General features: G+C 42.1%; 1 protein-coding gene across 12 annotated transcripts in view; it reads right to left on the bottom strand.

The window, feature by feature from the left end:
- The window catches only part of srpk2 (SRSF protein kinase 2), a 65,877-nt gene that overhangs the window by 19,294 nt on the left and 32,233 nt on the right, over window positions 1–14,350 (bottom strand). For all 12 annotated transcript variants that reach the window (XM_079345431.1, XM_079345428.1, XM_079345427.1 and 9 more), the window contains 2 exons: window positions 3,266–3,417; window positions 1,533–1,641 (listed from right to left, as the gene is read on the bottom strand). In XM_079345431.1, the coding sequence (XP_079201557.1) occupies window positions 1,533–1,641; window positions 3,266–3,417 (261 nt within the window). The remainder of the gene's footprint in view (window positions 1–1,532; window positions 1,642–3,265; window positions 3,418–14,350) is intronic.

Below are 14,350 nucleotides of genomic sequence, written 5' to 3'. Positions count from 1 at the left end.
TTATGTCTCAGCCATGCTGTGTTTAACCTTAACACATCCATCCTGTGAATACAAGTCTAATTGTTCTCAAAGTAATTCTGTATCAGAGAACACAAAAAACCCAACAACATTGTATTCCTTTATGAACTCCTCATAAGTAGCACTTCTGAGACCTTCCACCGTTTGAGCCTGGAATGAACAACATTTAGGCTGCAGACTCGAGCTTGATAAGATTTGTGTCTCAGGTTTCTCCAAATAACAGGATTTTGCTTTGAACAAACAAAACAACAAAAATACATTCTGTCATAGACTTGACAGCTGGAAGGAGCTATATCATAAATCCCCTCAAGACTACAGTTTCTATCTGATTAAAGTGAGAGAAGACAATGATGCACAATAAACAGCACTGAGTTTTTACTGGACAACAGAGTCAAGTTTCTTTCTTTATGATGTCATGTTCAACGTTAATAAAGCAGCCAAAACGGCTTTTAAAAACATTGATGATGATGACAATAATTGTGTTTTTAGATGATTTTTTTGAGTTTGTTTTGTGACTAACACTGACTATGTAGACGAATAATGAGAGAGCCAAGGAGGGCACCGGCGAAATCAAACTGAGAACATTTAAGCTATGTACTTGTCTGCTAAAGAGAAGAGACGAGAAGAGAAGAGAAGAGAAGAGAAGAGAAGAGACGAGACGAGAAGAGAAGAGAAGAGACGAGAAGAGAAGAGAAGAGAAGAGAAGAGAAGAGAAGAGAAGAGACGAGAAGAGAAGAGACGAGACGAGACGAGAAGAGAAGAGAAGAGAAGAGAAGAGAAGAGAAGAGAAGAGACGAGACGAGACGAGACGAGACGAGAAGAGAAGAGAAGAGAAGAGAAGAGAAGAGACGAGACGAGACGAGAAGAGAAGAGAAGAGAAGAGAAGAGAAGAGAAGAGAAGATCTAAGGAATGTTCCTGAATGTTTTTTAAGGGGTGTGTCTGACTGCACAGTGCGCCTACAGAAACTCTATTCCATCTCATGAGCCATATGAACACCATTAGTGTAATTAACACCAGTGACACAAGTAAACGTGTGAGTGTCATTCCCTGAAAGGAGACACTCGGTTGACTATACTGTGACCCGTCCGTCCTGGGTGCCATGTGAACGATAAACATTAAACTGCTGGCTTTTCCTTCTGAAGCAGGGTGGTGTTGGCTGCAATGTTTGTCGTTGGGTTGATGTGCAAGATAGTGTCAACAGGTGCATGTGAGGTGGCGAGTGTGGTTTGCATGATGTGTGTGTACAGTATGTGTGTGTGTGTGTGTGAGGGGTTAGCTGAAGGAGAGCGTGTGTGCATGTGTGTGTGTGTGTGTGTGCATGTGTGTGAGAGCTTGTGTGTGTCTGACAGGGAGCGCTGAGGACTTCTTCTAGGTCACAATGTGCTTGTGGTACATGTGTTTGTGTCTTGAGGACTCAGATCAACTGAGAAATTCTATGCCGTTTGTGCGTGCGTGTGTGTGTGTGTGTGTGTGTGTGTGTGTGTGTGTGCAGGTGTGTGTTTGTGTGACTCACTGTATGTCCCAGCACAGCCATACGGTGGAGAAGTGGCCCCACCCCAGCTTCCTGATCACATGGTACCGCCCGTTGAACAAATCCCCGATCTTCACCGGATGGTACCCTCCTGAGAGAGATAAAGAGGAGAGGAGATGAAGGTTACAGGGGACTGCTGGTGATAACCAGGCAATGACATGAAATCCATTTGTGAAGATGGGGGGGGGGGAGCTGTCAGTGAATAAGACGTGTTCGAGATGAACTAATAAGTAGACGCAGGAGAGAATAAAAGCACAGATGCTTCAACAAGCACATAGCATCTATAAAGTTACCTATCAATAACTATTAAACCAACCATGACAAAAGCAGTTAGTTGTTGATCATTAATATATAAATTTGTTAATTTTCTGAAAAATGCTAAATCTTAGCAGCTTCCTGTTTCTAAAATGTGAACATGAATTAATTTATTTCAAGCTTTATTGATATTTTTCAGGGACAGCACACACTTGGACCCTTGGCATCGGTGGGATCGAACCCGTGACTTGAAATCTTGTAGACCAGCAAGCAGTTGTTGTTTTACTCTTGAACCCTTCTTTTTGTCAGGCCCAGTGTCAGCTCTCAAATAACTTAGGCACTGGCTCTGAACCAGCTCTTCAACTGGTTCAGTGGAAAAAGGGGCCATAGAGACCAAAGAGTGTGACTGGTCCACTTTGTAGCCTTGCACCAAAACTACTGAGGACGTTTTGCTTGTTCTTGTTTGTTCATTGGTGCAACAGCCTGTTGGAATATAGTCAGCGCCAATGTCTTTCTAGCCGCATTTTGTGAGTATGATTTCTGCATTGCAATTATTTTACTAAAAAGTTTCTGTAGTACACATTTATGTCAAGCAGCACAGACCTTGTCTATTGACTACAGAGCAGGCTTAGAGTAAAGTTAAAATGTGGTATTTAAAATATCAATAATTACTTCCCAGCCAGGAGGCCATTTAAATTATTGTCCGACAGATATTCTAGTTTTGATTGGTGGTTCTCAACTGGTCTCGTCTCACGATCCACCACCAACTCCTTCATGAAAAATTGCAACCCAAATATCAGACTTTTTTTTCTCTTTTTTCAACCAATCAGATTTATTTAACCTTCACGAGCCCCTGAAAACAGCCCCGTGACCATCTTTTGGGTCCCGACACACCAGTTGAGAGGCACTGCATGACAGGGTTTTGTGAAGTCTGTAAAATATTTAGAAAGGTGCTTTGAGAGAGAACACTAATAAAAAAGAATCACCTGATGGTGTCTTGTTTCGTTTGGTAAAATGGCTTCAGACAGTTTGTCTTTGTTTCTCTTTAAAAAAGGTCTCACAGCACTTAAGAAATGTTTCATCAAAGGAGATGCAAATCAGCTGAATAAGACTCATCCTGATTTATTAAGCGACATTTTACTTTGTTTACTGTAACATGCTGTGCTTCTTTAACCAGCAGATATTCATCGCTGTTTCCAGGAGTAACAAACAAAAACCTCTGAGAAGAAGGACGGTCTCGTCACTGCAGAAAACTAGACTGCTGCTTCTTTCTGTTCGGCAAACACAACAACCTTGAAACGCCGGTGTCACTACCATGATGGCTTTGACAAAGCTGCCGCAAATCCCATCAGGAGGCGAGAGAGAGAGAGAGAGAGAGAGAGAGAGAGAGGAGGGAAAGAATCACAGAAAGGAGCAGACGTCAGTGTGCGTGAGTGTGTGTGTGTGTGTGTGGCTCTGACCTTTGCAGTAATCTGCGGGGTCCTCCTGCTCCTCATCGTCGGAGCCCAGGATCTCCTCCTCCGGCTCCGGGGGCCCTGCTGGCTCAGGGGGAGGCGGAGGGGGCGGCGGGGGAGGAGGGGCACTCAACGGGGCTTTCTGCTGGGTCTCAGGCCTGAAAACACCACAACAGATGGATAGAAGTTCAGTAACCAAGCAGATAACTTCTGAACTTCTAACAGGAAATCCACCTCCAAGGATAGTACAGTTTGTACTTTGACACGTTTTAGGTATTTCTAGCTGTGACTCACAGCGACTGCAGACTGAACTTTAAGTGCAGATGACTAACATCCAATGCCAACTTCTAGCTGACTGTGATTCAAGCAGTTCTAAGTTCATGAGCATTTTTACATCGTTTCAGACAGCTCTTTACAGAAGAGGAAAGAGTTGGCACTATATCAGCAGTCACAGTGTTGCTTAACAAGTACAGAATGAGGTAAGGACTACAGGGACTCATATTTAATCAAGAGAAAACCCAAGAAGAACGAGGACATCCCAACACCAGGGACTTCTTAGGATTGCAATAACATGATCACAAACACTAGTCTGCACAACAACAGAATACAGACAAGTTCTGGGCAACGTAGCCCAAGAAAACAAAGCTAACAGGTATGTATTCAAGCAGAAGCTGATTAGCAGAAGATGCTAATTCCATTATTTTAACTACACTAGATTTAAGTTGATGCAGTTTCTTCTTTGTTTGTTTTGCACACCTCTCTGACAGGACTGACTGAATGAAGTCATGAGTGAATCATGAGCGCTGTGCAGACAAAGGCAGATGCTGTTAATGCTGCACCACTTCTGCAGGGTCAGAGACAAAAAAAAAATCGGGTTTCATTCTACACTAAAGTTTTATTTAGAGCCTAATTAAAGAGGGAAAATAGAAAGAAAAACATCTTAATCATGACTAGGCCCTGTTGTTAGTGTTGTGATAAGCAAGGTCAATTCTCAAGATCAATTAATTTTCTACCCATCTATCAATTAGCTATACCGCTTTTCCCATTGGGGGGGGGGAGGAGATACCCCGCACTGGGGGATTCAGTTTGAATCCTAAAAAACTAGCCAGGGACAGGAGCTGCAAATTAGCCACGGCTAGAAACCTGTATGCACGGCCCCCTCCACACTGCTGTTCACTGATTGGGTCCCTGTTAAATTCAAAACAAACAAAAAAACATGGCTGACATACAAACAGCCAACCAACAACTGTTATTGGACTTTAGGAGGAGGCAGGTGTACAGTGAGAGAACCAACACATGCACAGGGAGAGCACAGAAAGGCTGCTATCAGACGAGGATTCAAACCAGGATTTATGGTGGAGTGAACATTACTGCGCTTGTTTGACTTTCGCCTGCAGCTCAGACATCCAGGTTGACCCAATCAACTCCCACACTAAAGCTCAGGTAGGAATGGGCAGGAAAACAGAAACAGTCCAAACACAACTTGATATTTGCAACTCTGAAAATGTAATAACAGAAAATAAGGACATATATGAGGAAAAGTTAGCTTCTCGGTGTTCACTTCTACGGTCCACAGCGGCCTTGATCCACTTCCCCTGTCGTCTAAAATGGAACTGAGCCCATGAGAGAGGAAAAAGAAAAGAGGCTGCAGAGCTGGGTCTGCCTCTTTCTCCAGGCCCAGATACTTTGACAGCATTTAGCTGGCACTCTCATCCAGGACGACTTACAATGATTGATCAGGCAGGAAATTCAGGGTCCTGCTTTAGGAGGCTGCTATGACACGTACGGCTATTCGGGGAGGGTTTGGGAACTTGCCTGTAATGCTTCTGTTTTTAAGCCAATGCCACCCAAACCACCGGACTATTCAATCCAAAAGTCTCTGGACTGAATATAGACCCTTTATTGCACTTGGATGAAGCCCTTTCATCTACAAATACTTGTCTTTCAAAAATAAAGCTCACTATTTTTAACAAAGGGATTACTGGAGAATCAAAATGAAATGCAACATTTTTTTGAAATTCAACATCGATTGACTTCTTGTAAAAACATGTAACATGTAAGATCCTGGGTAAACAGGCCAAAGACTAAAAAACAATGGTGTGATCACATCATCCTTATAGAGTATTGTGATAAAGTACAGAACACACACACACACACACACACACACACACACTCTTTCCTACACACCCAACATCTGTCCACAATAGTTTGGAGGGCTCAAAAAATCAGGAATGTCAGAGTATGCATAATGCACACTAGATTTAGTTTGCAGTATGAAGTTTTTAACTGACATATGATAACATACAAGCCTTTACCAATTTACCACCCAGTGCAGATGTGTCCATATAGCTGAACTAGACGATCGTCTTGAGTGGCACTGGAGTAAAGGGTGGAAATGCTAAACCAGCTATGCAAAGTAACCAGCTGCTGTTCTGCCTGCACAGCATGGTAGGCTTTCTATAAGCAAAATGAAATGCTATATAATTCAATCAATCTGCTCCGGCAGCCACATCCTATGCCCATCTCACGCCCCCCCAGCTCTAATGAGCCAGCCTGGTCTAATGACACCAGCTTAGTCTGGCACCAAGAGTAAACACACGTGCCATGTGAGGAGATGCTAATGACGCTGCATGTTTAAACAACAAAATAGTTTTTGTATTCAAGTATAAAACTGAAGACTTTGGGAGGAGAAAGGTCTGAGAAAAAAGAGATTTGATTTTTAAGACACTCCCCGATGGCTAACAGTGGTTCAAACCCCACCAGAGCAAACAATGACACGAGTTGACTGCTTTGAGCAGATGGGTAGAGGCTTGAGCTCCCCCACTGAAGCCCTGAAGCTCACCTCAGCAAATGTGATGCCATCAATTACTTCAGTGCTTCTCATCCTCCTTCGTTCAGTCGCAAACATTTGAGGAATTGGTACAGACAATTTGAATAGAGAAGTCAAGAACTCTGCTGAGATAAAAAAAAAAGACTTGCTCTATACGCCTCCAAAAGGTAGGCTATAAGCTTATTTTTTGTCTATAGTTGTTAAAATTTCTGATATTATGGGAATGCACTCACTTCGTGTGTGTATTAGTGTGTACATTCCCAGACGAGAAGGTGTTATCGGCTGACATCTGCTTTGGAATTGTTGATTTTGAGGCGGCTGAAACGTGGTTGTTGGAGAGGAAATCTGAAAATGCTGTATTGACCTGAGCTGTAAACGTTTGGACCAGGTTATTACAGGTATTATGAATACCTGCTACCACACATTTATGTTTTGCAATGTTGACATCTGCATGGTGTAATAATGATGTCTTATCACCTTGAGTGGCACAGTGCTCAGCAGTCCTGATACCGATGTATCTATAAAGAGTTTCAACTGAAAAATAATTCATTGACCTTTTGTATATTGTACACTGTCACGCTTACTTTAGAGAAGAGTGTATATAATCTTATATTCAAAGCCTGCAGTCAGTTATCAATGCCATCTTTCCAGGTCTCTTATGATTGGAGGGACATTTCCCGATTCTTAATGTTTCTGCCCAACGAGTTCTCCTGCCACAACGATCCTGTAAGATCTGAACTTAATCATCAGAAAAACACCGCGAAGAGCTCCGCAGCTCTGAAATCAATCAGTGCCAGAAGGAACGCTGACACCTTCGACCAATCTTACATTTCCTCATTATGGACTCGATCGAGTCTTCACCTCAAAACGACAAACGCTTTCTGTGAAGTCTCTCTGGGAGACAAGTAAAGGCGAGCCCGAGAGAACTCGACAAACACAAACACCTTTTCTCTCTCGTCCAGCGTCACACGTCGCAGCAGAACCAGCATCATGATCAAAAGCTAAATTAAGACGGGGAGAAATATAAACACACAAAGCCAGTGCTTTGTGAGCGGTTATAAAATTGCGGTCACAGGCGCAGACACATGATGGAGCCTCTTGGTGCGTTGCCATGGCAACTGCAGAGCGAGGAGGGGAGGCAGAGGGGAGGAGGGGAGAAGGGGGGGGGGGACGTGAAGATTCCAGGACACTAAGCGTTAACATGGTGGCAAGGCCGACATACACACACACACGCACACACACACACACACGCACACGCACACACACACACACACGGTGCTGGGCTTTGTCCTTGCAGGAGGATGCTCCTTCTTTACCAAAGCAGTCACGTAGAGAGACATACATCACGTCTAATTGCTCAGCATTTTTTTTTTACGGCCCGTCTTGCCATTGGCTGCACTAACACTTAGCCTCTCAGAACTTTCTGGACCCGGGCCAAGCAGCAAAAACATTAAGACTGCAAAGACGCCACCGCCTTAGACACAGAAAGGAAGGTACTGTCGGTAGGCAGAGGAAGGACAGTGACAGAATGAAGAGGACTCAAAAGCAAGGAGAGGAAATCACATGTCAGAGAGAAGAGAGGGAGAGAAAAGAAGGTCACTAGAAGGATGGACACATGCATAAACATGCAGGCAAAAACAGAGACATGGAGCGAAAGACAAATATAGGAAGAGATGTAGTTTGCAGAATGAAAGACAGCATCTGATTAGTAGAAAAACAGGTATGACACAGAGCATGCACAAACTGAAAAGAAAGAGAGAGAGAGAGACTGTTTTCTGGATCCAACCATGAATAAAAATAATGGTCATTATTCATAAAAGAGCTTAAGCAGGATTTGCTTTGTTGCAGTCACACACTGACTGTGGCTGTAACAGAAAGTTGCTTTCGTTTTTATCACAACAGATTGTTCCACGCCGAAAAACACACTGCACATCGCTCCACCTTAAACTACACTGAGAGACAGGTGGAGGAGGAGAGAGCATTACTGCTGAGCAAGTGGAAAACAACAAACCCCTGAGCTGACAACCGGCTTGTCTTTGAAGACCAAAAACACAACAGTGAAGTGAGGTCATTACCTTCAAACACAGCGTGAAGTTACACACTGAAAGTAGATCTTTGTTTCTCTGATGAAGGAAAAAGTCACCATGGAGAAGATAAGGAGTTGTTTTTGTTTGCTTTGATTGTATTAAGGAGATATTTTCCTTTTTTAATGACAAACATCACACTGTTTATAATATAAAAGCTATTCTCTGCTTTCACCAACTGATGTTGTGTAATATTTTAACATTTTAATATGCAAAGCTAAGATCATGACGCATCGCTGAAACACAGCCATGATGTGATGACCTACCTTGTTACAGTTTGATGTTGTTGTTGCACTGGACATGTTTGTCTGAGAAAATGAAACCTTTGACCTGGTGGAAGTCCACGTGCCCTTCTAGATTCTTCCCTCGCTGTTCCGTGATGTCAATCTGCCCTCAAACGGTTGTTATTAGCTGCCAGATACATTGATCTCTGAAGATTGACACAAACTCTCTTCTGTCATGATGTGCAGCTGCTAAACATCCTCAACATGAACCAACCATTCAAGCCTTTTGGAGTATTTCTTGTAAATGAGAATAAACAGTAATATACTGTAGGTAATAGGTTGTGAACTGAATCTGAAATGTGTCACTGAGGTTCAACAGTTCCTGATTGGTTTCAAAAGAACCAATCAGCTGTGATTACTTCCCCTCCTCTGGTTAAAAGGTGTAATAATCCATTTTCTCCACTTATTGGCACTAATTTGCACACTCAGAGATTCAATTTGCTCCTGAAGGGTCCCTGCCCGCCTGTCCTGTGCTCACAAGCTGCTGTATTTTTAGCCCTCATCACTTCAGGGTTTACTGACGATCATTTCATTAGAAGTTGAGACTGATTCTGATCCAAGTTTTACTGGGGAAAAAAAAGTTATTTGTTAACATGCAAGATACAAAACTAAAGTTTGGCTGCATGGTGTCATATATACTGTATATTTGGAACAAAACTGAAATAATAGCTACATTATTGAGAGACAAGTGGACAGACAAAGCCATAACTTGGCTAAAAGTTATTTTAGCCAAGTTATGGCTATGGCCAATGTCGGGAGTCTGTCTGGGGAAAAAACACATTTTGTATAGAAAATGTATCTTTTTTTTTTTTTTTTAAAGAGTTAATTTTTTTTAAAGTGATCAAACAGCAAGTAAACAATGTTAAATTAAAATTTGAGCTGGGGCTCCTCAAACACTTCGGCAGTAAGCTTTATGTTTATAAGGCTTACAGGCGATCAGTCATTTTTTCAGATTTTAGTGACTGGCTTAGCCATGGGTCAAACAAAAATGAACCCCTCCCTAACAGAGGGTGGGGTTCATCTGTAAAAGTGTGTGTCTGTGCATGCATGCATGTGTGTGTGTGTGTGTGTGTGTGTGTGTGTGTGTGATCACCTTGCCTCAGGCCACAGTGAGCGAACCATCAGGAATGTCCCGCATGTTTGAGCCTTTTCATGGTTCTAATATAAGAGACGCTGAGTGTCTGTATGTGTGTTCATGTTGTGTTGTCCACTCCTGCACTGATGCATGTTTAAAATACTGCAGAGCGCAGGTTGAGACAGGACTCTGTCAGCCTACAGCTTTGTACTTTGGAGGTAAAAAAAACTGCAGAAGTTTTCCATCCCTCAACATCTTGTTATGTGTGCGGACTTGCCCTCGCGGCTTTTTACACCCGCCCGAGTGTGATGTACAAACATCTGCACACATACGCATGCTGCCCGCTGTCAGCTACTCCGATCTCACGCCCCACAAAGGCATCTCAAGCACCACTTGTACATTTCCTACAGACCGGCATGCCTTTGAATCAGGCATGGCCTACATTACACAAAGAAAAACAAATAAGCACAAAATAAACTTGATCTGAGTTTCATCCCACATGGTTTTTGTTCCCTACTTACTGCTAAACTACCTCCCTCCATCACAGCCCTTTTGGATTGGGATTTGGGATCCTACGTGAGTCGCTCACCTGATTTGCTGCTTCTTAAAGTCCCTCGAGCTTGTGCTGAACTCAGTAAAACTGCATCTTCCTCTGACGCCCCGAGCTCATGGATCAGCCTCCAGATAAAAAAAACAATAAATAACAAGTTCTTCCCTCTCTTGCAGAGTTAAAGATCAGGCTATCTAGACACTATTTGAAATTGTACTTGTTTAAATCCATTTCTCTTTTTTTTGTAGTTGATTATACAATGCCTTGAATTTCCCTTGGGATCAATAAAGTATCTATCCATCTATCTATCATCTATATGCTGCTGTTTTTTTGTTTGTTTAATGTGCCTGTAATCTCAACAGCATTTGAAATGAGGGAAACCTTAAAGGCAGGGTCGGTCATTTTTGAAAACTAGCATGATTTTGAAAGTAGCATTCTCTCAGTGCTCCGTCTGTACCCACCCCCTCCTTTCTGAGCTCCCTCAAAAGCCACGCCCCTCAGTTAAATGCACTAGCGCCATTGGTCCAAAAACAATTCTCAGCTCGTGCTCATTTCTTCGCTCCTTTTTTTTTCAGAGCACATGAGTTATTAATGTGTGTCAGGACTTAAAGACAATTTCAACCAAAATCTTAAAACGTGAATCTGGGTGAAAATTACCAACCCCGCCTTTAATGTCCTCTGAAAATGTCAAGAGTGTAGAGGTAAAACAACTCAGAATCAGCTGTCATGACTTCAGAGACACTATACTACATTTCTATCACAAATAGAAATGTAGAAACATAGTCACAACTCCAAAATCCATGCTGCAGAATATCCACTTAAAGGAAATGAAATAAGGTAAAAAAGTAAAAGTCCTCTCTCCCAGAATGACCAACAGGTGTACCCTGTGTACATCCTTTACATTTCAAGTGTGCATGGTTACTTATCCATATTGCTTTTTTTTTTTTTTTAAAACCCTGAATGTTCAAATAATGTTCTCCATTGAAACTCCAGCACCACTCAGGCTATATTCCTCTCTCAATGTCTATGTATACTAAATGTTACTGTCGAACACCATAATGACCATTTCCAGGTTAAAAGCAGATGTTTTCGTTGTTAGTGTTCCTCCTGAAGATGGAAATCTCTCAAAAGACAAAAAGCTCTGTTTCCTTATTTTTAGACAGAGCTTATCTTAATGAACTGGGCAGCTGTTGTTTGTAGTACACGTTACTCTACCAGCTGTAAGAAGTGTTTTTATTAGGAGACTATTTTAAGCCATGATTTGGCTCTCCCGTGAGTATTTACACAGCAGGATGGTGTATGTGGAAAAGACCACAAGTAAACAGTGCATAAACAGGGTGCGACTCTGTGGCAAGCTGATGGGTTTTTAACAGCTTTTGACAACTATAGAGGTCCATGGTACAGAAGGAAAGGCTGTTTGAAGCTTTGGCAACTGCCTTTAATGTTGTGAACATGACAGGTGTAATTAAAAGTGTGATACGTAGAATCTAAAATACCTCAAATTAACTGTATCTTCATAAAATAAGAAACTGTCTGAACCTATGTTATCTGTTTTATTGAATACTTACAATATTTCTAATATTTCCAACAGTTATCAAAACCAGAGAAATACTTAATTTTATAGTTATATAAAATATACCCATAGCATTCATGGCGGCCGCCATGTCATGACATGTTTATCATTGCCATGGAAACACTGGACAGCCTAACGTGGGAATTAAAAGCGGCCGTACTGTTGCTGTGATAAACCGTCATGTCACTTACACATACATCGTCTGTAAACATATTCTCTTCCTCAGCTCGGTTTCACCCGCTCATCTTTGTTTTCATCAGGGGTCGGGGCTGAAGTAGCAGAGAAAATCACTCCCATGATTCCCCCTGCCAGCTTGTCATCTTTTGTTATCGTTTTGATTGCAAGCCCCCTGCTGGTGGAATCCACAAACTGCGCGTTTAAGAAAGGTCATGTGCCGCTCTGATGTTAGATTCAGTCATTCGCTTTGAATGCATTAAGACATTCAAAGTCCAGGGGTCTGCAGCTGGAGACACTTCCAGTGCTAAAGCTGTGGTAGCGTCTGTGGCACAGAATGTCCCTGACTACGACTCTTTTGAAATGACGATGTTGGGAATGAAATAATCAGTCACCACTGTTTGAAGAAGATGCTTTATATTTCTATATATAGAGCATTTACCTTGTTTACGTTTGTTTTTGGAGCTTTAGCTGTTAGTCCTTCATCAACTACAAACCAGGACCTGAACCTTTTCAAAGAATTCCACAAATGCTTTTTCTCCCCGTGTTTGCTTGGGATGAATCTGGGTCTCACTGTGTTTGTCCCATTTTATGACACACATTTAAAATGCCTGAAGGAAAATGAAGGAGAGGATTTTGTTTCTTGATTTTTGAAACACATATGAATCAATGACTGTAGACTAAGAACCGTCCTCTTAAACCTTCTCTTTGAACATTGTATAAGGCTTGCTCTTCCTACCAAAGTCCGGCCAATAAAGATACACATTTTTTTCTATTTTTTAATATTTCTCGTATCTCTTTTTATGGCTTGAAGCCACTTGTTATTGTTTCCATCTCTTGCTGCTTATTTATCTTCTTACATCCTCGGCCGCCTTGGTCTTAACCTCGCCGCATCTCGCAGTTAACGACAAAGAGCTCACAGATCGTGGCTGAGAAAACCGCACTGAACAGTCGACCGCTCTAGCGTTCAAACTTGATGACTCATCTTCATACACGTCCAGTCATCACCAAGGTAACAGGTATTCCTAAGCAACAAGAGCATCTTCCTCCTCTCCTCTCGCTGTGAGGGCGTGGGTTTCAAACCGCGGGTGTCCTTCAGCTCTGTTTCTCCATTCTCTCGCCGGTGCCTCTACGTCTGATCGATTCATCGTTAATCTTTCACTCTCTCCGTCTCACCATCTCGGCCCCGTGTCGGCAGGACAGCTGACTCACTCTTTCCTCTCATCCAGAGGATCCGTCTGTGAGCAGAACTGAGATCTCACAACTATTTTCAGGATGCAGCCTGCTGTCACTGCCCCCACATAACCTCTCGCTGCACATTATGGTTCTGCCGGATGCTGTTTCCCACCACCAGACATCGATTCAATACTTTAGTATAAGGTGTAATGCTGGATCCCACATACTATTTTACACTACAAATGTGAAAGGTGGAAGCTGCCTTGTTCTTGAACTTCTTCTTTGACTTTCGATGGATTTTACCGGATAAGAAAGGAAATCAAAAACAAGAAGTAACAATGCAAGCAAGAGAGAGAGAGAAACCCCAAATTAGCATTGCACTTGTTACATCTGCGATGAATGGCTCAGAAAACAATCTAAATTGACGCAGCACTACCATAAATACTTGTTCCTGTTCACCACAGGATTTATTTCAAAGTTTTATTTCTGGCTTTTAAATCACTAAATGGCTCAGCACCTCACTACCAGTGTGAACTTCTTCATGTTCATGCTCCATCCAGAGCACGAAGCTCCTCCAACCAGCTGCTCCGGGACGTGCCCAAAACGAGGCTTAAAACTCGGGGCGATCGAGCCCTTTCTGTGGTAGCTCCAAAACTCTGGAATAAACTAACTTTTAATATAAGCTCTACAGCAACAACTGAAACCAATTCATTCTCTTTGGCTTTTACTTCTAGTTGAGTGTTTTTTTTTTTTTAATCCCAAACAGCAGTGTCCACTTGAACTTTTACGATTGTTTAGCACTTTAACTAGATTTTAAATTTGTTTGTGCGGTTTTTGTGATGTTTGGATGAAATGTATTTTTACTAAACTTAATGTACAGCACTTTGGTCCGCCTTGGCTGTTATTAACGTGCTATTTAAATAAAGTTGCCTCGACTTTACATACATTGAATGTTAGATTAGTCAAGGCTTAAAAACGATTATATGTTTCAAGTTCAGATATTTAAAATGGGGTGGGAATTAAAGGAGATCTATGTTCAAAATAAACGTGAAATACGGGACAAGATGGAGCAACCATAAAGGTACAGTAAGTCCAATATCAATGTGCGAAGCCGACATATCTGAGTTTCTATCAGGAAGGACAAAGGTCAATAGAAATTTCCAGTAACATTTCCAGTAATTGGGAAGTGAATTTGCATTTTTAAAGCTCCCATCAATCCTACAAACTCTGGAGTGAGTCAAATGTTTGGCGTTCCCTTTAAGTCACCCGCACTAATGACAGGGTTTAAGCTATTCACTTCAGTTTGCTGAAGCTTCCAGTTACTCAAGAGATGTCAGACTGGACT

Source organism: Symphodus melops (genome assembly GCF_947650265.1).
Source record: "Symphodus melops genome assembly, chromosome: 6".
Lineage (NCBI taxonomy): Eukaryota > Metazoa > Chordata > Actinopteri > Labriformes > Labridae > Symphodus > Symphodus melops.
Note: the sequence above shows the minus strand (reverse complement) of the source record. Positions and strands in the feature narration are given on the sequence as shown.